At 39.5% G+C, this 23,402-nt stretch overlaps 2 protein-coding genes across 2 annotated transcripts; one reads left to right on the top strand and one right to left on the bottom strand.

The window, feature by feature from the left end:
- Positions 1-672: 672 nt before the first annotated feature.
- On the top strand, positions 673-7,489 carry LOC110174940 (uncharacterized). Its single transcript, XM_020941049.2, has 3 exons — positions 673-702; positions 3,546-3,914; positions 7,023-7,489. Exons 1-3 carry the CDS (start codon positions 678-680, stop codon positions 7,487-7,489), a joined length of 861 nt encoding a protein of 286 aa, XP_020796708.1. The 5' UTR covers positions 673-677.
- Positions 7,490-13,174: 5,685 nt separating this feature from the next.
- Positions 13,175-15,880, bottom strand: LOC129409714 (uncharacterized). Its single transcript, XM_055156231.1, has 3 exons — positions 15,828-15,880; positions 15,094-15,752; positions 13,175-13,222 (listed from the first exon to the last, which is right to left on the bottom strand). The coding sequence occupies exons 1-3, from the start codon at positions 15,871-15,873 to the stop codon at positions 13,175-13,177; spliced, it is 753 nt and encodes a 250-aa protein (XP_055012206.1). The 5' UTR covers positions 15,874-15,880.
- Positions 15,881-23,402: the final 7,522 nt, after the last annotated feature.

Below are 23,402 nucleotides of genomic sequence, written 5' to 3'. Positions count from 1 at the left end.
AGTGTTTTGGAGCAGATTTTATTCACTGTTTCCCTCGTAAGAATAACATGAGCACACACACACTTGTATAGTAAAGTCGTGCATGTGCATGTACATGTACATGAGCAACCATGCCATGTTTTGGTCCACGTCCTCCAATCCAAAGTCTCATCTCTCACCTGAGCACGTTTCGATTGTGCTCAAACTGGACAAACACACCGCGCTTTAAGGGCGATCCGTGCTTGGACACAGTTCTAAATTCCTAGTGTGAGTGCTCCCTAAATTACACAATAGTTATGATTAATAAAAATACATTACAACATTTATTTTGTTAAATGAAGAATTAAACTCTCAGAAAATGGGTTCCTGCTTTTTGTATGCTTTTTAAAATTATGATTATGATTTTTAAATGATTATAATTTTTTATGTGAATGTGAATTATATCTATTTCAAAAATCCTGAGTTCTTTTTTCATGTATTTGTTTTGTAACTATTGGTAGTTTTGGACGATTCGATTGCACAGTTACTAAATAATGGTTGTGCATATTTGTGGTGTGACATTTCCTACTTCTGTGTTTATTTCTTGCTAAAATGTGTCAGGTTTTACTTGACCCCTTTAAAAACTGCTCATGCTCTTCTTTTTTTGGCAGCTGTCAGCACAAATACTCTAAATGCTCCTCCGACCTCGCTCCGCCAACATGCGTCCGCTCCTGTACGCCATCGGTAAGTTTCACCAAAATTTCACATTTCATTTCATATGACAGGTTTTCATGTTTTTATAATTATTACTTACAACTTTTTGCCATAATTTTACATCAGCTAAGTGTCAGTTTGTGGAAAAAATGACAAAAGTACAGGAAGAACACAGAAAATTCAATCCAAAATCAAAAAACTATTTACGTACAAGGATTACATTTTTTCTGGTAGATTAAACTTTGATACTAAAATTTCATGTTTAAGTTCATATGTTTTTGTAATTATTACTTTGTTAGGGTTGGGAGTATGGTAGTACCAGACTTATGTTCAGTTTTTATCGTAGTTTTACATCAGATGTCAGTTTGCGGAAACAAATTTGTCTAAAAAATTAAAGAATACAGGAAGTAGTGCAGAGTTCTAAAATGGAATACCTCTACCTATGTCATCAGCAGGGAAAATAACCCTAAGAAATATTTACACACAAGGATTACTTTTTTTTTTCTGGAAAATGAAACTTTGATAATAAAATTTCACATTTAATTTTATATAACAGTTTAACATGTTTTTCATTTGGTGGGATAGTAACTGTGGTATGTTTGATCATAGATTTACATCAGGTTAATGTCAGTTTGTGCAAACAAATTTGCCAAAAAAATTACAAAAATACAAGAAGTACAGGTGAGTTCTAAAATGGAACACCTCTACCTAGTCTGATCCTTCTGTCCCTGTGGGGGAAAATGCAAAGGTCTTAAAAACATCTTTCAGTGCAGAGTGTGCAATTTTGTTGTTTCCACGTGAACGCTTGTATGCAAAGAGACCAAACTGAGCAAAAAACTAACAAAAAAAGTTGAAGTATCTTGCCTGAAAGGTGCACTGTGTAACTTTTTAGTTGGGGGTCCTTGGAGACGTTATTGCTCTGCCTGGAATGTTCCACAGTGTGACATTAAACAGCTCTGCTTTACATTTATTCAATTACAGTTGGGTTTCTGTCTTAAAAATACCTAGAAAAACAAACAGTCTGACTGTGAGTGAGGTCGCCTCTCCACAGATCTGAGTTGTAACATGATGTGTTTTCAGTGTTTCAGTGGAAGGTTACTTTTAAAATGTATTCCCCTACAGATTACAGATTACATACCCCAAAATGTAGTTTGTAACGTAATCCATTAAATTACTTAAACTGAGTAATGTAATCTGAATACTTTGGATTACTTGATATTGTCATACTTTTTAAAACTACATGAATGTACCAACCACATCCTGAAAATTCTTGTTTGTTTTCTTCAAATTGTCTGTTGAGCCCAAGTCTCCATGAACAGGTTTTACTGTAGAGAAACAAAGATCAGGATCTGAACATAAGAAGTTTAGTTTTGTCTGCTGAAAGACAATAAAAAGATCAGTCTTCCCTTAAACATATTAAAAATATTATTGATAAACAAATGATTTTATATGAGATCACTGCTGCCTGAAATTATGTCCAGCTACTGTTAAGTGTCATAATGTTTAGACCTGGTTTAGTCCTAGTTTAGTCCTGGTTTAGTCCTGGTTTTAGTCCTGGTTTAGACCTGGTTTAGATCTGGTTTAGTCCTGGTTTTAGTCTTGGTTTTAGTCCTGGTTTAGTCCTGGTTTTAGTCTTGGTTTTAGTCCTGGTTTAGACCTGGTTTAGATCTGGTTTAGTCCTGGTTTTAGTCCTAGTTTTGTCCTGGTTTAGATCTGGTTTAGACCTGGTTTAGTCCTGGTTTTAGTCCTGGTTTAGTCTAGGTTTTAGTTCTAGTTTAGTCCTGGTTTAGTCCTGGTTTTAGTCCTGGTTTAGTCCTGGTTTAGATCTTGTTTAGACCTGATTTAGTCCTGGTTTTAGTCCTAGTTTAGTCCTGGTTTAGTCCTGGCTTTAGTCCTAGTTTAGTCCTGGTTTAGTCCTGGTTTAGATCTGGTTTAGTCCTGGTTTAGTCCTAGTTTAGTCCTGGTTTAGATCTAGTTTAGACCTGATTTAGTCCTGGTTTAAGTCCTAGTTTAGTCCTGGTTTAGATCTGGTTTAGTCCTGGTTTTAGTCCTAGTTTAGTCCTGGTTTAGATCTTGTTTAGTCCTGGTTTTAGTCCTAGTTTAGTCCTGGTTTAGATCTAGTTTAGACCTGATTTAGTCCTGGTTTAAGTCCTAGTTTAGTCCTGGTTTAGTCCTGGTTTAGTCCTGGTTTTAGTCCTAGTTTAGACCTGGTTTAGATCTGATTTAGTCCTGGCTTTAGTCCTAGTTTAGTCCTGGTTTAGTCCTGGTTTAGATCTGGTTTAGTCCTGGTTTTAGTCCTAGTTTAGTCCTGGTTTAGATCTAGTTTAGACCTGATTTAGTCCTGGTTTAAGTCCTAGTTTAGTCCTGGTTTAGTCCTGGTTTTAGTCCTAGTTTAGACCTGGTTTAGATCTGGTTTAGTCCTGGCTTTAGTCCTAGTTTAGTCCTGGTTTAGTCCTGGTTTAGATCTGGTTTAGTCCTGGTTTTAGTCCTAGTTTAGCTCTGGTTGAGACCTGATTTAGCTCAAAATGTGAAAACAGAATAAACACAAAGTAACTGTAATCCAATTACCAATCATTCAAACAGTAACTGCAACTGAATACAGTTACTCATAATTTGTACTCTGATTACGTAACGCCGGTACATGTAATCTGTTACTCCCCAACACTGTCTGTTTTGGTCTCCATGAAGACAGAAAGGTTTAATGCCACACTGTGAAACATTCCAGACAAAGCAAGAACATGTCCATGGAGAAAAACATTTGACGGACCCTCCACCAGAAAAGTTACACAACACATCTTTGAAATTTTTTGTAAAATCTTGTAATTATGTTGAAATTTGACATCTAAACAAAAGCTACAATTTCTGTTTTTCAGTTTTTCAGCTGGCAACCGTAGCCCGCTCGTCCGTGATCCAAGACATGGGGGTTGCTTCGGCGAGGGTTGGGACCAGCGTGACTCTGAAGTGTTACTACAACAACACGCAGGTGGCCAGCCATTACTCGTGGTACAGGCAGACGCTGGGAGGTCGCCCCGTGGTCCTGTCCACCATTTACAAGTTCGACACCCCGTCCAAGATGCTGGTGTGGCTGGAGAAGCACCCGCGATTCGCCGTGCAGAGGCAGGAGGGACAGAACCATCTCCACATCTCCAACGTCCAGCCTGAAGACATGGCTCTGTACTTCTGCGGCAGCTCCCACAACAACATCGTGGAGTTTGGACAAGGGATTTTTCTCAATGTCCAAGGTAAGTCTCGAAGTGAATGATTCTTTTTTTTAGTTTTGTTGGTTTGTGGTGAGGATAGGTGGCTATAGAATCCAGTTACATTTACTCAAGTAACAGTACAGTACATACCGTAAATTCTGGACTATAAGCCAGTGATGGTGAGATGAAGCTCCATGAAGCACTGAAGCGTTCTATCCATTTGTTCGACTCTTGAGCCAATGCTTCAAGGTGATTGTGACGGGGTTCTATTCCGGGTTGATGACGATGGTGTAGTCAGAAGGATGTTTTGATGGTTTAATTAGTGACAATGTTCCCGCGCTATATACAGAACAGTGAAACAACAAAGAAAAAGTATTTACAATATGTACATACACCGGCAGAAATATGCTTGATAATCTGTCGCATGTTACCTTCCATGTGCAGGTCCAGGTCTAAACTGACTGAGGGAGGGAGAGTATATATATGTGTGTTTAAGTTACATACTCTGACCCGGCTTCACCACAGCGGTCCGGTCCTTCTTGGTAAAATATTAAATGATAATCTCATGTCAGGGCAAGAATCTAGACATTCTGATGGATGGAAGACTGGTTTTATAAAGAACTCAATCAGATGTGAGAAAATGTTAGTAAAAATGGCATTTTTCTCACAAATGAAAAAAAGGTAAAATCTTCTAGCAACAAAGAGCTGTGGCACGATCGATGACTGAGCCAGTATGACATGACGGAAAAAGAGAATAAAACAAGATGATTTTTCCAGTGAAGAGATGAATGCCATAGAGGTTTATGTTTTATTATTTTAATATATAAGTACTGTATATATTAGTGATGGGCATTCGATGAAATTTTCTTCATCGATCGTCGGAAGAATTAACGATCGATTATCGATGAATCATTAACGTTTTTATATTAAAATGATCATCATTATTATTACTATCTGCACTACTAATCTGCATAAATAAATTCAACTTTACGACATATAAACCGTAACGACTCTAGAGCCACATCAGCCCGTTTGACATTATAACGTGTTTAATTCAGTTTTGCGCAACTCTCACAGAAACTAAACTTAAAACCACATCGTTAATTCGTATAAACTAAGCGAAGATAAAACTACAGCTCTTGTGCACTGATGCGGTCAATTTCTGTCGGATTAAAAGACATGACTCAGGTGAATACAGGTTAGTGTGACCGTATTTACGTTTGTCAAAACCAGGACACCGTACGGGGGGAGGGAGTTGGAGACTCGTCATCGGCATTGTGCGACTCTCACCTGGTAAAACTTTTTCCCACTGGACACAGAAACATATGTGCTGCTTTATACACTGTGCACATGGACTCACACTTGTCCCGAACACAACGGAAAGCGTGGAATTTCTTGTACAAATCATCGTTAAATATGTATTTGTGCTTCGGTACGTTGCAGACTGACTGACTTTGTGTCTCATTCCTTCTGAGTGCAGAGACACATGTACAGACCTGTTTGGTCACGCTACACACAGCAACCTACATTCGGTTTGTTGATTAAAATGAACGTAATCGATGAAATTCTTAATGATCAATTATCGATTAATCGACTAATCATGCCCATCCCTAGAATATATACATGACTCGTGTTTGGCTTTTGGCTGGAGTGGGCGGGACAGGATGCTGAAAGAACTGTCACTCAAGTATTGCAGTTTCATTCAGCGTGATGTTGAACTTTACGTTCAGCTTTGTGAGCCATGCCCAAAGAAGCAGGAAGGACTCAAGAAGGGGACTGTGGTAAAACCCATGGCATTCTCTGACTTTAATTCAGGGAGATTCAAGTGACTTCCCATCACTTTCAGATGAAGAGTGTAGATTCATGATGGTGAACCAACACCATCTGACAAGTCTGTTGTTCTAAGGCCCCTGAAAACAAAGAGAGCCAAAGAGGTTGCTCACATTCTGCAGTCGGACAATAGCCGTGAGTTTGCCAACACAGTTATCAGCAGCTTTAAAGACTACTGGTCCACTTTAAAGATGGATGCTGGATGAAAAAATTGGCCAGGGACTGCACTTCATTCAGGTTATATAAAACAGGGTATATCACTGGCATCAAAAGAACACTCTGTGAAGCTCTGCAAAGCCAAAGTTGGTCTTGCCACACCTTCCCTGCCCCAGGAGGTCTTACAGGGAAAACAGACAGAAGAGCAACTTAAAAATACTGTGATGTTTCCGTGGAGCATAAAGTCATGTGAGGTGGGATTTAGCCAGAGAAGCTATTTAATTATAATAGTCACAAAAGGAATAGGAAGGTCACTTCACAAAACAAGAAACTCAATCACAGTGGCAAATGTGCTTCCCAATATAACAGCAGATATAAATGTAATAAGATGTGGGAGTGGCATAACTTGTAAAGTACCACAGAGGACCACAGCTATAGAGCAAGAGTGTCAAACTCATTTTGGTCTGGGGTTCGTATCCAACTTACTTTGATCCCAAAGGGGCTGGATCAGAAAACTCATGACATATAAACCCCCCAAATAACAATAAGTTCAAATATTTGTGCAGAGAAACACAAATCTATTACAGAAATCTTTATTAATTGATGAACTCTTTCTTTTACAAAATATTATAATATTATGAACAACCTGAAACTTTAAGAAAAATGCAATTTCAACACAAAGTTTTAACATGAACTTGTATGCAAACAGGAATAAGTCAGTTTTTCTTGGAAAATCCTGCACTCGGCTCCACTTTTCTCATTTGTGACATTTTTCTGATGAGGGTGTCACGGTCAACAGTCAAAATGATCGTCCTTTAAGAGCGTTTGGAAAGAGACAAGTCCAGACGCTACGTACAGAGACGCTGGAGACGCTGCTATGATAAACACCACAGAAAATTTACAAGATTTTAATAGAAAATATAATACATATATTTTAGTAGTAAAATCAGCTGAGGGCCAGATTAAAGGTCTTGGAGGACTGGATCCGGCCCCCGGGCCATGTGTTTGACACCCCTGGTCTAGACTCAAAAGTGAAAGATGTAACTTTTCTGTTTTCATAGAGATCGGTGTCATATGTAAGAAGACAAACAGCACCCTCCTCCAGAAAACTTACGTAGCAGACTTTTTGAATAACTAAATCCTCTTCATTCTTTTGTTTTTTAGGTCCCACAGAGCCCATCTCCAAACACGTGACCCAGGAGCCTGCATTAGCCTCGGCCGTCGCTGGATCTTCTGTAACGCTGAACTGTTCCGTGAGGGCGGGAGCGTGCGCAGAGGACCACAGCGTCTACTGGCTCAAACAGGGCTCCGGACTGGGCCTCCTCCACACCCACGGGCCCCGCTGTAAACCGCAGGGCCCCCAGTCTGGAGCTCAGAGCTGCACGTACCACCTGCAGAAGCCCGGCGTGAGCAGGGCGGACGCGGGCAAGTACTACTGCGCTGTGGCCTCCTGCGGGGAAGTCCTGTTTGGGAATGGGACGGTTCTACAGGTCAGCGGAGAAGACGGAGACCTGAAAGTCCACATCGTAGTCCTGATGTGGTTGTCCATAGCCAGGATGGGGGTGCTGCTGCTGATGGTCACTGTGTGTCTGTTCATGTACTGCATCAGGAGTAGACAAACAGGGATGTAACAATAACCGAAATATCGTGATATCGTATCGCCACAAGTCTCACAATAATACCGTGGGCTGTCACAATATACTGAATTACAAAATCCTTTACTTAAATTCATGGTTTTATAGAACTAACAGCTTATAAACATCGGGAACTACATTTCCCATGATTCATTTCAGCGCAGACAACATGAAGAAATATGTTTTTACTTGAATTCTTAGGATTGTGACGGAAATAATTCACACCAAAATCTTGTCAGAGTATTTTAAAAGCAAAAAAATGTATGTCAGCATGTTATATCGCAATGACTATCATATCGTTAGATGCATATCGTGATAGTATCGTACTGAGAGATTTGGTATATCGTTACATCTGTACAGATTAAAAAAAAAAAAAAAAGAAAGAACAAGAGACCCTGAAATATCTTTGGTGAAAGTCTCCCAAACCCACAATTTAAAGTGAACCTACTACGTAAAAATCTCTTATGAGCTTTCAGAAAAATTGGTTCTATACCAATATCTTATACACATCGGGAACTACATATCCCATGATTCATTTCAATGCAGACGACATGAAGAAATATGTTTTTATTTGAATTCTTGGGATTGTGACAGTAATAACTCACATCAAAATCTTGTCAGGGTATTTTAAAAGCAAAAAAGTTTATATCAGCATATTATATCACAATGAATATGGTATCGTGAGATGCATATCGTGATAATATCGTACTGAGAGATTTGGATATCGTTACATCCCTACAGATAAAAAAATAAATAAAAAAAGAACAAGACACCCTGAAATATCTTTGGTAAACTTCTCACAAACCAACAATTTAAAGTGAACCTACTGCGTAAAAATCTCATATATATATATACTCTATACCAATACTGATACTTATATTATCTTTTGTTAATACTAGAATAAGGACTTATTTTGAATGAACACAAATTTAAATATTATACAAATTTCTAGGCCAACATTTGCCAGTAAATAGTCTTGTTACATCCAATTAAAGGCCCAGTCAGGATATTGGCTGAACCAGTATCATGGAACCGATGGAAGCAGCTCATTTTCCTGATCAGCATCAACATTCAGTGCCAGTGTTGGTATTGGTGCATTCCTACTGTAGATCTTACATTTGTTAAATAACAGAATTCTATTCTTACTATGAGTCATACGAATATAATGAGTCACTTGACCTGATCGCAGCTGCTGGTCTCCATGTAGATAGATAAGGTTCTGTGCTATTATGTGGTAGGCCTGTAATGATAATCAATAAATCAGTTAATCGTACGATAACTTTTAACAAACTTGATAACTTTTCCGGCCGCGATAAATTCTATTTGCATGTTTGTTTGTTTTCCTCGCGCTGTCTCGCTCTCAAAGAGACTGGATGTAAGAAGCTTCTATCTCTCTCTGACTTCTCTCGTTTAACAAGAGTAATGACGCTTGAACCAACGTGCTCTGTGTTTATCAGCACAGTGGATGCGCACGTAGCCTAAGTACAGAAAACGCTGCTGTCAGTGCAGTTAACATGAAGCTGCAACACAGGCGCCGCTGTCAGAACCAAAACAGTTCATCGCCGAGTGCCAAAACAAATCACGACGTCGAATGAACTCGAGTGAGAGGGACACGTCTTAACAGTCACATGCGTCAAATGTTGCGAGTGCGCAAACGACGAGAAGAAATGTCTCAAACCCCAAAAGCCAATAAACCCAAACCAAAAGTGACAGAACTAGCCCCACCCCCGGGAGAGCCAGGCATCCACTGAAATCCCACAAGACACTGACACGACACCAGACAGAACAGAGGCTCCATCATAGAGAAACAGGATCATGTGTCGCTGGTTAATACGAACATTTAAATGACCAAAATGCCAAGGCCACAGCAGCAGCTACAGAGAGAGTGTCCAATGTAAGTCAACGACTGAAATCATTTTTAAGGGCAGTTTTGTTACAGAGACTTAATAATCCATTTTATTTATTGTTTTGGTTGTATTTGGTTCAACAGTGGTTTATTCAAGTGCATTTTTGTTAACAAGTCCTTACTGTGAGCCAGACACATTAGGTTTGTCCTCTGTTAACAAGTCTGTTTTATTTAGGTCTATTGTTTTTGTTTGTCTTACAGTTTCTGTGTTAAATGTTCTTTAGAAAGTATGCTTTATTGATCTTTGAAAGGGTGTATTTGCATTTTTATTCCATGGTCATTATAATAGTTAAAAATGGTCTCAAAATGTCAATATTATCATTTATCGCAATAAATTCTCAGTCAATTAATCATCCAGCAAAATCTGTTATCGTTACAGGCCTAATATGTGGAACAAACAAAAACACCTCGATGGAGAAAAGTGAGTGTCAGATTCTCTAGAGCAGAAGTCTCCAACCTGTAGGTCAGGAGCTTCCAGTAGCTTCTTCACCCCCTTCCAAATAACTCACCAATGGATTTCTGAATTCTGTGTATTGTGCTGAATAAGTCAAATTTGATGAATTACCATTGTAAAAGTATCATTTTGATGTCTAACTGTGCACTGATAAATGGATAATGGTTTATGTTTCATAGACATTTAACTGCTCCACATCTAAGGCTGCGTTCACACTGCGGCCTGAAGTGACCCAAATCTGATTTTTTGGCCCCTATGTGACCTGTATCTGATCTTTTAATGTCAGTCTGAACGACACAGATCAGATTTTTTCAAATGCGACCCAGGACACTTTGATATGTGCTCCTGAAACCGATACATATCTGATCTTTTGACATGTGACTTCAAAGCGCATTCATCCACCTACACGTTATCAACAAGACACAAACGTCACTATTCTGAGCTGAAGTAGGCGAAAATTGTTAATGAACTCCGTGTCACTGAAGCGAAGCACATCACCACTCACCACTCTTGGCTACGTCTTCACATCCACACGTTCCTTTCAACAGACTGTCCCACAAAACACCACGACCAAAAACCTCGTCCTTCTCCTTCTCAATCTCCTCCTTAAAACAAGTAAGTTGTTCGTGTTCTGGCTCTGGTACGAGAGGAACTTTAAAATCTCCAGGTGCGCAATGCTGCGTCCATGTTTGGACAACTTCCGTAAACACAGAGTAGTCAACTGTGGTTGATGTCGTCGTGTCTCCAGTGCACATGTGGGACACTTTCGGGCTGTTTAATGTTCACACTGGAGTCACATACAAGTCACATTTAATTGGAAACGTGAACAACCTCACAAAAACATCTGATTTCACAAAAAAATCGGAATTGAGCATTAAGCACTGCAGTCTGAACGTAGCCTAAGTCTTGCCTTGGCTCTTGGATTCACTCAGTGTCTTTGCGACTGCTTCAATTAGAAACTCTGTGGCATTTCTGATTTGTAAAGGAGCTGACTGGAGGCAAAAGTTTGGAGACCCCTGCTCTAGAGAATAACTCTTTTAGTTTGAGCAATTCATGCAATTCATTTGTAAATAATTCTCATGCTTGCTGTGGTTGCTTTACTGCACAAAATTATAAATTCTTTGTTACAGTAAATTTAAATTACAATGTCATGCTTATAGTTATATTTTTTTTACTTATTACATCAAAGCTAAGAAAGGAAAGCTCCAAGGAAAGAACACAATTACAGCTTTTTACAGCTTTTATCCAACAATATTTCATCATTATTTTGCAAAGAAAATGTTAAAATCATTAAAAACTGTTAAATTTCCTTTTATATATAACTTGTCTTCAGTGTTGGGATTACAGATTACATACCCCAAAATGTAGTTTGTAACGTAATCCATTAAATTACTTAAAGTGAGTAATGTAATCTGAATACTTTGGATTACTTGATTTGCTGTAGAGAAGCAAAGACGAGGATATCGTAACATAAGATGTTTTATCTGCTCAAAGAAAATAAAAAGCCCAGATTTTACTGAACCAAATTAAAAATATTATTGATAGAATAGGAGGAGACACGTCCACGCAGCATAGTCCTGTTAAATCCTGTTTTAGACCTGGTTTAGTCCTGGTTTAGTCTTGGTTTAGACCTAGTTTTAGACCTGGTTTAGACCTGGTTTTACTCCTGGTTTAGTCCTGGTTTAGTCTTGGTTTAGACCTGGATTTAGACTTAGTTTAGACCTGGATTTAGACCTGGTTTAGACCTGGTTTGGACCTGGTTTAGACCTGGTTTTAGTCCTGGTTTAGTCCTGGTTTAGTCTTGGTTTAGACATAGTTTAGACCTGATTTTAGTCCTGGTTTAGTCTTGGTTTAGACCTAGTTTAAACCTGGTTTTAGACCTGGTTTAGACCTAGTTTAGATCTGGTTTAGACCTGGTTTAGACCTGGTTTGGACCTGGTTTGGACCTGATTTAGTTTATGGCAATGAGTGGAATTACAGAGAGAGAGAAAAAAAAAAGGGATATAGCCCGAAATGTGAAAATAGGAAAATAACGCCGTGTAATGCATTTACTTCAACAAAGTAACTGTAATCCAATTTCCACTCATTAAAACAGTAATTGTAACTGAATACAGTTACTCATAATTTGTACTCTGATTACTTAACTGTACATGTAATCTGTTACTCCCCAACACAGCTTGTCTTTGGTTCTACAGTTCAGTCTCGTTGGTTCCTCACTTGAGAGTAAACCACTGCATCCTGTCTTGGCAGTACTGTGTTTGACCTGTGGGAGGCGGACCAGGACAACACATTCAGCCCTGTATAAATAACCTCTCCTTCAACCTGCAAAACACAATGCAAACCCTCACTGAATACATACTTAGAGCTCATTAATATACAATCAAAGGAAAAAGAACACAGTTACCTGTTCACCATTCGAACCACTGGATCCAGGGCTGGAGTCTTCTAGAACAGACAGAATGGAAATGGATTTTGATGTTACAGTGAGTACATTACATGGTCAGATAAAGTCAGATAACTAGAGCAAAGCAACGATAGAACAACTAGCATGCTAACACACACTTCCTCATTATCAGACAATAAAACACTTTATAATTAGATGCAAATATCCAGCAGTTGACCTTTGACCTCTAGAGCTGCTTATACAAAATATCTGCAATGGAACAAGACACGTTTTGCTCAAATACATGGAAATAAATCAGGTCCAGGGTTTGTAAATTGTGAATAGCAGATTTTTAGAGTAACTGTTTGATTTGTTATGTTGTGTTTTTTTATTGATTGTAGTTTTTCTCATTCTGTAGTCATCTTCTACACCACGTTTCACACCACAGGCTGTTAAATAAAGTTGACCTTGACTTATTTGAAGACAAAATCCAGTGCAATTTAAAATAACTCTTTCAGTCTTTAACATTTTCTTTGTAATTTTTTGTCTATTGGCACAGGTGTGAACGGGCTATTTCAGATTTCTGCATCTTTTAAATGATTTAAACGACATGTACATCTTAAAATTTGAGCCCAGTAACCAGAAGGACCATATTATTAAAAATAAACCATTTTAATAATAAACCATTTTGAGGACTAATGCAACAGTCAGACATCAGATTACTCATATGGAACTATAATCTGATCCCGAAATCAGCAGAAAGCACAGAATGATTTGATGTTTTTGTGTGCATTTAAATACAGCTGATGTAACATAAACAACATTCTCTTGTGTTTGTGATGTAAATGTGGTCAGTACCTGTATGTTGATTCTTCCTGTAGCTGTAAACCAGCCACACCAGGACGACCACAGTCACACAGAAAACAACGTTCAGCACAGTCAAGATGATGACAGTCGAGCGAAGGCCAAACTCAGAGACATCACTGCCTACAAACACAAAACAAGAAGTTACACTTTATAACTACGTTGTAATAACTAACATAAATTTTAATTATGTGTTAACACATTAATTATTTATCACAGAAAATTATTTTTCTCCCCTTAACACAGTTTTTATTATTCATTTTTAAATTGTAAACGCCTGTTGCTCACTGTCTTTTATTTTGAAAAAGTCCATTGTGAGCGAGTCTAGAATGTTCCTGCTGCAGCGTCACAGAAAACAGAGAGAAAGAAAGTGGGACAAACAAACATAGAGAAGGGTGAGGAACTTTTACATGGCCATTTTCATTTTAAAGTTCTTCAGACGGTGCAGTCGACACAGACAAAGTCATCTGTAACACTACAACACTGAAGTGTCTCATCACTGGAGTTTCACGACTCTGAAATATCAACTAAACCAACAGACTCTGCTGATGCAAATCATTCAGTGAAACAAGAGGAGCGAGGCTTCAGTTGACCACGTCGCTCCTCACATGCACAGTACCACCAATTGGTCGATCGCACTTCATCGTCCTCCGCGAGAAACCGGTGACGGTGATCGCGTTCTTAATAATAACAACCCTGTCTGCTTTAGCAACTTGCTTTGTTCAGAAATTCTAGGATTTGGCAAACTGCACTGAAATTGGTTCTTTTTTTTTGGAGTCAGATTCTCCAAAGAAAGAAGTATGAACGTGGACTTTACAGACTAGTGCCCTGCTCCTGTATGAAGAAATGCTGTTTGCACAACAGATGTGACACTTTTGTTTACATTTCCAATAAAAGTGTGATTTTGAATTCATTATTTGGTTTTGCGTATAACATGCGATTAATCACAGGAACTCATGCAATTAATGCGATTAAGATTTTTTATTTTTGCCCAGCCCTAATAATAATAATTAAACCTTAATTAGCCTATTAGCTCTAAAATCCTGCCCCTGATTTGTATTTATGCATTTTATTCATTTTCATTTGTTGGGTAAGAACTAAAAAAGAAGTTATTGACTGGGGCATTTACTTTGGTCCAATGAGGAACATTCATGGAGGAACTGTTCCACACTCTAACACACAGTTGATTCTCTGTCATTGTGCATTTTCAAGAGCGACAATACAGCAATAAAAAGGCAGAAAACGATGGGAAACGTGGGAGCAAGCACATTCATAGTGCGGTATCGAAATAGTAGAAAGGACGAAGTGGGTTTGGCTACAGTTCACATCTTCCACACCCAGTTTAAAATGGTGTGCAGGTCGTTTTTAATAAAGCAAGAAGAAAGAATCAAAGAAGACGGGTTGTACTTTAATAAAACTTTATAAGGAGACATACCTGTAAATCATTTGTTAATGTTTATTAACCATGAACTAATGATTTACTGAATGAGAGATAAGTATGTCAGTATGAGTAAATAGGTAGAAAATGATTAATAAATATTTGTAACCTGTTCGTAAAAGTTCCTAATTAAACATTTATGTTATGTTTTATTAATAATGACCCTTTTTTGTCCTGTTCATGTGTGTAAATTATTACTAAACACTTGTTAATGAGTAAGTATTTTGTAGTAAATGAGTAGTTAATGGTAAATCAAATTTACAGAGATGGGCTATGGGCATAAAATCTGCAGTCTGGATTTTTTTTTCTCACAATTTTGACACAATTGAACTGGTAATATGCTAAAAGCATTTTTGACTGCTCCAAGAAAATAACTATGATTAGTGGATTAATGAAACAAGCGTTAATGAAACAAAAGTACAAATTCCAAATGAATTTTACAAATTATTAAAAAAAAAAATGACCAAAGGTGACCAAAAGTGTGTTTAAAATGGAAATAAAGCCAAGAATGCAGAATATTTGTTCTTTATGAAATACATATTTTCTTACCGTGCACATGCATCCTGGTCCCTGTCCCCGTCTGCATGTGTCCACAGACAGTCACCACACAGAGGTAGATCCCATCTGCTGTAGATGTGATGTTGGCCAATCTCATGTTATGAACACATGAAGTTTCTTCAGTGTTTGAGTGTATGTCACACACAACCTCATTGATATTGTTCCAGGAAATCGTTTCAGAAGCAGAACCTTTAATCCAGGTGACACTGATGTGATCTTTAGAGCAGAGGCTGGTGTTAAATGAACAGCTGAGAGTCACAGAGTCTCCTGGCTGCACTCTGATATAGGCTGGACTCTGGAGCACAGACTGCATGAGCTTTGACTCTCCTTCAAACTTCAGAACAGTGCCTGATCCAAAGCTAATATTAAATGATCGGAGTATTCCACAGTAGTACGTGCCAACATCCTCCATTTTCATATTCTGTATGGTCAAAGTGGTTTCATCAGGAGAAGTTTGAACTGAATAACGATTTACAACTTTTGTCTCAACAAGTTTTATGGTGGATGTGATCAGTTGTAGACTCCTGTTGGTGTTCAGTTTGTACCACGCTCTACCGCTCCAAACACTTCTGGTTGAACATTTCATTAGCACGTCTTCTCCAAGCTTTGCAGTTTTGAAACTTTCAAGCTGCTGGACTTCATGTGGCTCAGATGCACCTGAAATACAAAACAAATGTTGTACACAAGTGTATGTAAAGATCTGGTTAGTTCTGCAGTGTTCCTCATACTTACACAGAGTCCAGAGCACAGTGATGATGACAGTGTTCAAGATCACCATTGTCACGGACCAGAGGGTTTGTTGAGTTGATGTGGGCAAAGGAAGGATATATATATATATGTGTGAGAGTGGAGCTTTCTGATTGGATGACACATATTTATAGAGTGCTGCTGATTGGGTGCACATATTCATGCATCTATAATGATGTTGTGCATGTGCTTGACAGATATGCATCAACTTAACCCAGGTAGAAACTCTAGTGCAACTTAAATTGGAACACTTGCAATGAGTTGTAGCTCCCTGCAGCACCAGCGGGTCTAATTTCCCTGTTACTGGTGTTACTGGTGTTAGTAATGGAGCTAAGCTTAGATTTTAGGAAAAAAAAAAAAAAAAAAAAGATCAGTTTCTGAGACTTCATAAACAGCAATGTTATTAAAACATTTTGTAGAATCTTAGGTTTTAAATAGTATTTTTGGACTAAACAGTTATGGATATTAGCTAAGATGTATCCGTTTAGCCTCCGTGTTGTCTCTGAAATCTTTATGGGGAAAATTTATGGAAAATTCACCTCTAGAACCAGAGCGAGCGGTCACTTTTGAGCTCCACTGCTTTTGCTGATATTTCAAACAAAGACATATTATTGTGCTTTTCTGTATGTCATTATTTTAGATTTAGTTCATTTTACACTGTGATACTGACTGCCTCATGGTAAACTTCACCATGACAAACCAGACCGAGGTGATGAGTCAGAACAAGAGCAGTTGTGTGTTCTGTGGACAAGAAAAAAAACAACACATCGACATCACGTTTGGCACAGCCAGGGCCACGTGCTAGAGCCTCAGCCCACCCACAGAAGCAACCATGAGAGGCAGATATAGACCTTTGTTTTACCTGGTCCCCGAAGGGTTAACCAGGTTTTGTATTCACCCTGTGTCTGTGTGTGTCGGTGTGTGTCGAGGTGTGTGTGTGTGTGTGTGTGTCGGTGTGTGTCTGTGTGTGTCTGCCCACCCATGATAATTCCACCATTTATGAACCGACTGTCACCAAATTTGGTACGTGGGTCAAGCCCCCGTGCCCGATACCGCAAAAAAGTTTGGTGATGATCAGAGATCATTTGAGGTCACATGGGTCAATTGAAAGGTCACGCCATTATAAAGGATAAAGGCAATTTCAGTAATTTCTGAACCATCTGCGGCCTAAAATATTCACCCAATCATCACACAAGTTGGCACACACATAATGCCTCATGGGGGACCAGGTTGCTCTTCTCTGATTGTACTTGTTTAGGCTTGTCTGAATGAGTAATGAGCTCGCACTGAGGCAGCCTCTCAGTGTGTGGGCAGCAGTCAAAGGTCTTGATGACTTGCCCTTTGGACATAACGATACCTGGACTCTTCAGTCATCTTGGGGAATGTAGAGGATGTGGTCATGTTGTGTCAAGCTCAGTAGAAATTCAAGCTACTTAAGAGTTACTTAAGAGATCTGACAGTTGAAAAGAAAGAAGGCTTTCTCTGGGCCGACCACAGCATTCTTGCAGTTTCAAAAGCAGCCATGTTGCACTGCTCATGAGAGAGGTGGAAACTTCTGTGTGGTTAGATCAGAGGTGTAAGAACGGCTTTGTGTTCATCCGTCAAAAGAGATCATACAGCAGGTGAAAGGTACAGAGACAAACAAGAGCAAGAACTCACACACTATGTTTAGATGTGGAAAAGCAAACGAAAGCTCTGACCTCCTGGGACTTCTAAAATGCATGTGCCCTAAACCTGTGATTTTTATTGGTATAGCAGAGTCATTCAGCTAACTAGCCAGAAAATATCTAACTCATTCTTTCAGGACCAGCAAAGACATAAGTTATTGTCAGTCATGAAATAAAAACACCACGATAACGCACAGCACATTAAAATGAACTAAACTGATGAGCTTGACGGCAGCAGTTACAGAGAAGAGAAGAAACTATTATTCAGTAGAAAGTGAACTGAAGCCAGAGCCGTTGGAGCCGGATTGTGACTGTGTTCACTTCCTATTCAGAATGTGGTGGCTGGCGGGATCGCTACAGTATGTCCGCTTACACAGTCTATAGCAGGGGTGCGCAATACGTCGATCCCGATCTACCAGTCGATCGCCAAGGTCGTGTGGGTAGATCGCCGTGTCTCGTCTCTGACTTGATCGCGTTTGGACTCGGTCTTGTCTCTCACTCGAGGTCTGACACTCAACAAGTGTGATTGTATTTCATTACGGCCGCTGCTGTTGGCAATAAACTTGTAGCGGGTGCAGGAGCGTGTGGGGCATCTCAGTGCAGCCTGTGCGCTCATTTGAAACCCGCGGAGACTCTACGGCACATTACAAACACACACGCTCCCTATGCACGGCTCGTCTGCGACAGCGTGTGCCCTCGTGTACCAGCGTGCATCACAGGGCAGGTTCAACTTCCTAAACATCCTACCTGTCCATCTGCCTCACGTCAGCACGCCGCCCCTCGCCTTTTCACGCTCTCGCTCCTTCCTGCGTACAGCGAACACAAGCCCCTCCCACAGTGCAGCTGATTAGAAGAGCAAGACCAAACGTGAAGTAAAAACTAGTCTAAATTTGTGTTCCAGTGTTGGCACAAAGCAGGTCTACAGCATAGAGCGGATCTACAGAACAGACCTACTGCCACATTTGGCTGAAGTTTGTTTAACAAAAGTGCACAAATGCATCTGTGTTTGTCACGATGTGCGTTTGGTTTGGTAAACGTGCAGAGGCTGGTAAATATCACTGCAAAACCAGAAAAGAATACAACTCCAGTTTGGAACTTTAAAAAACAGGTTTAAAAATCTTCCTTCACTTTTTTCACAGTTTTGTGTAAAGTGCCAGAGGAAGTTCTCTTAAAGAAGGGGTTCTCAAACTGTGGGTCAGGGTCCAAAAAAGGGGCACTGTTTCAGTGCAGTTTGTTTGGCTTTGTATTAGATAAATCATTTTGACTTGGTCATTTTGTAAGTAGCTCACATGCTGAAAAAGTGTGAGCACCCCTGGCCTATAGTCCTATTCCCATGTGATTAGTTTTACTTAGTTTTACATTTGTGAAACTGAAATGACCCCACGACGTCTGTGTTTTGGTGTACATTTTGAGAAGACATGTCAGTAACCAACCCATTTTATGAACTTTATTCTGGAAATGGCAACACCCCAAAACAAGACCATTTATGTTATAAGGTTCTTTTTTCAGACCAGTAGTTTGTTTTCATCCGTGACAGTTTACTTCCTGTAGGTGTGGTCAGGTGTTGTCACTTCCTGTGGGCGTGGTGGTCAGCTGTTGTTACTTCCTGTAGGCGTGGTCAGGTGTTGTTACTTTCTGTAGGCGTGGTCAGCTGTTGTTACTTCCTGTAGGCGTGGTCAGGTGTTCTTACTTCCTGTAGGCGTGGTCAGGTGTTGTTACATTGTCGATCCATTAACCGTGATGACGGTGCATTCCTCCTTTCACACACCTGGGACACCCTCCTCCAGAGAACGATGGGAGACGTGGTCAGTCTGAGCCACCTGCCATGTCCATCAGGCTGACCACGACCACAGGAAGTGACAACACCTGACCATGCCTACAGGAAGTAACAACACCTGACCACGCCTACAGGAAGTAAGAACACCTGACCACAACAGCTGACCACGCCTACAGAAGTAACAACAACTACCACGCCTACAGGAAGTAACAACAGCTGACCACACAGAAGTAACAACACCTGACCACGCCTACAGAAGTAACAACAACTACAGGAAGTAACAACAGCTGACCACGCCTACAGGAAGTAACAACAACTTACCACGCCTACAGGAAGTAACAACAACTTACCACGCCCACAGGAAGTAACAACAGCTGACCACGCCCACAGGAAGTAACAACAGCTGACCACGCCTACAGAAAGTAACAACATCTGACCATGCCTACAGGAAGTAACAACAGCTGACCACGCCCACAGGAAGTGACAACACCTGACCACGCCTACAGGAAGTAACAACAGCTGACCATGCCTACAGGAAGTACAACAGCTGACCAGCCTACAGAAGTAACAACAGCTGACCACGCCTACAGGAAGTAACAACAGCTGACCACGCCTACAGGAAGTAACAACAGCTGACCACGCCTACAGGAAGTAACAACATCTGACCACGCCTACAGGAAGTAACAACAGCTGACCACGCCCACAGGAAGTAACAACAGCTGACCACGCCTACAGGAAGTAACAACAGCTGACCACCTACAGAAGTCACAACACCTGACCACGCCTACAGGAAGTAACAACATCTGACCACGCCTACAGGAAGTAACAACAGCTGACCACGCCCACAGGAAGTACAACAACCACGCTACAGGACCAACACCACCACCTACAGGAAGAAACAACACCTACAACAGCTGACCACGCCTACAGGAAGTAACAACAGCTGATATACAACACGTCACCACCAACACTGGGGACAGTTCTGCAGCTGAAACACGTCAACAAGGTAAATACACTTTACTGTATTGTTTTTTTGTTTTTTTTAAAGAACCCAAGAAGTTATTTTCATGTCAATGCTAAATTACAAGATGCCTCTGATCACGGTCAGTATTGTAAACATAGTCACAGACAGGACTGAGGTTTTTATTTTTTTAAATTTATTTATTAGTGTACATGAGCAAATTAAATTTCATGATCTTAACCTAAACTATTTTCAAGCTGCAAAACAAACAGAGTGGGACATGTTTGAAGAGCTAAGGACAAACAGACATAAACCGTGCATAAACTTTTTGCTTTTTGTTTTCCACAGCACGGCACTGAACCTACGATCTTGCATTTAGTCCCTTCTTACATGTGGTTTTTTTTCTGCTCAAATATACAGAAAAAAATAATAAAAAAATCAAACATGCATTCTTACTGTGGACAGGTACTCGTCTCCACAGATTTGACCTGTAACTTGACCTGATAGTCTTCATGGAGATAAATAAGTTCACTGTTATATTGTGGAACATTTCAGACGAGGCAATAACATTACCATGGAAACAAGCAGGTAATGGACGCTCCACGAGTAAAGTTACATACTTCACCTTTAATGGAGCATCGTGCAACTTTTCTGGTGGAGAGTCCGTCACTTGTCTTTCTTCATGGAAATTTTATTGTTTTATCTAAAATGTTCCATGGTATAGATTAAACCCATCTATCTCAAGGGAAATAACTATAGGCAACATTACAGGTCAGATCTGTGGAGAAGCAACCCTGTTCACAGAAAGACTTAATATATTTTTGAAGAATAGAAACGCCTGTGATTAATAAATGCTAGAATGATGTGTTTAATGTCATACCATGGAACATTCCAGAAAAAGCAATAACATCACTATGGAGACAAGCAGGTGACGGACCCTTACCAGAAAAGTTACATACTTCACCTTTAAGGAAGCGGAACATAATTATGCTTAATGATGAACGAAGAAACAACAAACTGTGAAAATGTGACGGGCTTTTAATAACATTTTGGCAGCTGGTCCTGTCGATTTTTCACTTCAGAATAAACCACCGGGTCCTGTCGGGGCGTGACTGAGGCTGACCTGCAGGAGGCGCTCAAGGGCACCACATTCACTCTTGCATAAGTAATCTCCTCTTCAGTCTGCAAAACAACAATACAAGAACTTTGTGAGCAAATATAGTCTTAGTCATGTCATGAATATGTAATAAAAATATCTCTATGACCTGTTCAACATGAGTAGAGCCACGAACAGCAAGATCCTTCTGTAACAGAAACAAACGTTGAATTACTTGGGTGTGAGAAAGTGAAATAACATTCTCTTGTGTTTGTGATGTAAATGTGGTCAGTACCTGTATGTTGATTCTTCCTGTATCTGTAAACCACCCACACCAGGACGACCACAGTCACACAGAAAACAACGTTCAGCACAGTCAAGACGATGACAGTCGTCGTGGACGCCTCAGAGACGTCACCACCTTCAAACAGAAAAAGAGACTTTATAGAAACAACACCATATATAATTAGACATATTATACTTGTACTTTTGTAATTATAATCTATGACATCTATGGATCATTAGGTTTTATTTTGGACAATAATGGTCTAAAATGACTTCATAAGTGTACTGACTTCTAAATTGAAAATTGGGGGCCTGATTTACACTTGCCCGTTTATGGTATGTCACTGAATGTATGTATAGACCGTGACAACCATGAACAGTATTTCAAAGTGAACTGTGCGACTAAAGAGCCAATCAGGGATGAGGTTGTTAAGCCGACCTTCCGGTAAGAATGGACCTCCTTGGGGTGTTATGTATTAAATATGTTCATATATTGATTTACAGTCAAATGAACACACCAGTGTCATGTAGAGTTAAAATGAACATTTTAATGAAGAGATGCTCGACAGCTGCAGTTACAAAAAGAAGTGCTCTCCATATCCATTCTACGATGCAGACGGCCCTATGGATATCTGCAGTTCAGGTTATGTTGAAAATCAAATTTGAGAGGGAAGAAGTCATGTATCGGGGTTTGTTGAAATTAAGTTTTGAATTAAGGAGAATAAAAATAAATTAAACATGCATGTGTGGCTCTAAATACAACTTCAAGAGGCCAAATGAGAAGGGAAACAACTATGACATGGTTAAAAGTTCATTTTGCATAATATGATCTCTTTATTTGATAATGATGATACATTTATATTTTATTGATTCTGACTTAGTAACTCTTGAATTAAGGGTCATGGTTGAGGTATTAAGTAGTTACTGAACCTGATTCATTCTTAATAAACTAGTTTATTATGAATTTAATCTTTGCTTTATTAGAGATAATTAAATTAAGTTCTGCATTATCTACATCACCCATGATACAGATGTAGTAAATACAAAATGTTATGTTCCAGTGCAGATCGATTTATTGGTTTGTCTTTATATCTGTCTGATGTTTGCTCTTTTATGAACAGTTTTTGTTAAGGCATCTGACAGGTAAAAGATTTGGACATGAACAGCCCACAGCAACAGTTTGTCAGAAGAATGCTTCATGCTGAGACAATGGCCAGCAGTTTTTCCATGAACTTCATAAACCGTCACTCATTCGGTGGTCATCACATGGCTTCATTGGAAACAGAGGTGAAGTTTGAAAAGTATATATATATATATATATATATATAATATATATATATATATAATATTATATATATATATATATATATATATATATATATATATTTAAATTCTTACCGTGCACATGCATCCTGGTCCCTGTCCCCGTCTGCATGTGTCCACAGACAGTCACCACACACAGGTAGATCCCATCTGCTGTAGATGTGATGTTGGCCAAGGTCAAGTTATGAACACATGAAGATTTCTTCAGTGTTTGAGTGTATGTCACACACAACCTCATTGAAGTGGTTCCAGGAAATCGTTTCAGAATCAGGACCTTTAACCCAGGTGACACTGATGTGATCTTTAGAGCAGAGGCTGGTGTTAAATGAACAGCTGAGAGTCACAGAGTCTCCTGGCTGCACTCTGATATAGTCTGGACTCTGGAGCACAGACTGCATGAGCTTTGACTCTCCTTCAAACTTCAGAACAGTGCCTGATCCAAAGCTAATAT

The sequence above is a fragment of the Boleophthalmus pectinirostris genome, unplaced genomic scaffold (genome assembly GCF_026225935.1).
Source record: "Boleophthalmus pectinirostris isolate CB_2022bp ecotype Guang Dong unplaced genomic scaffold, ASM2622593v1 HiC_scaffold_20, whole genome shotgun sequence".
Taxonomy (NCBI): Eukaryota; Metazoa; Chordata; class Actinopteri; order Gobiiformes; family Gobiidae; genus Boleophthalmus; species Boleophthalmus pectinirostris.
This window is presented reverse-complemented; position numbering and strand designations above follow the sequence as displayed.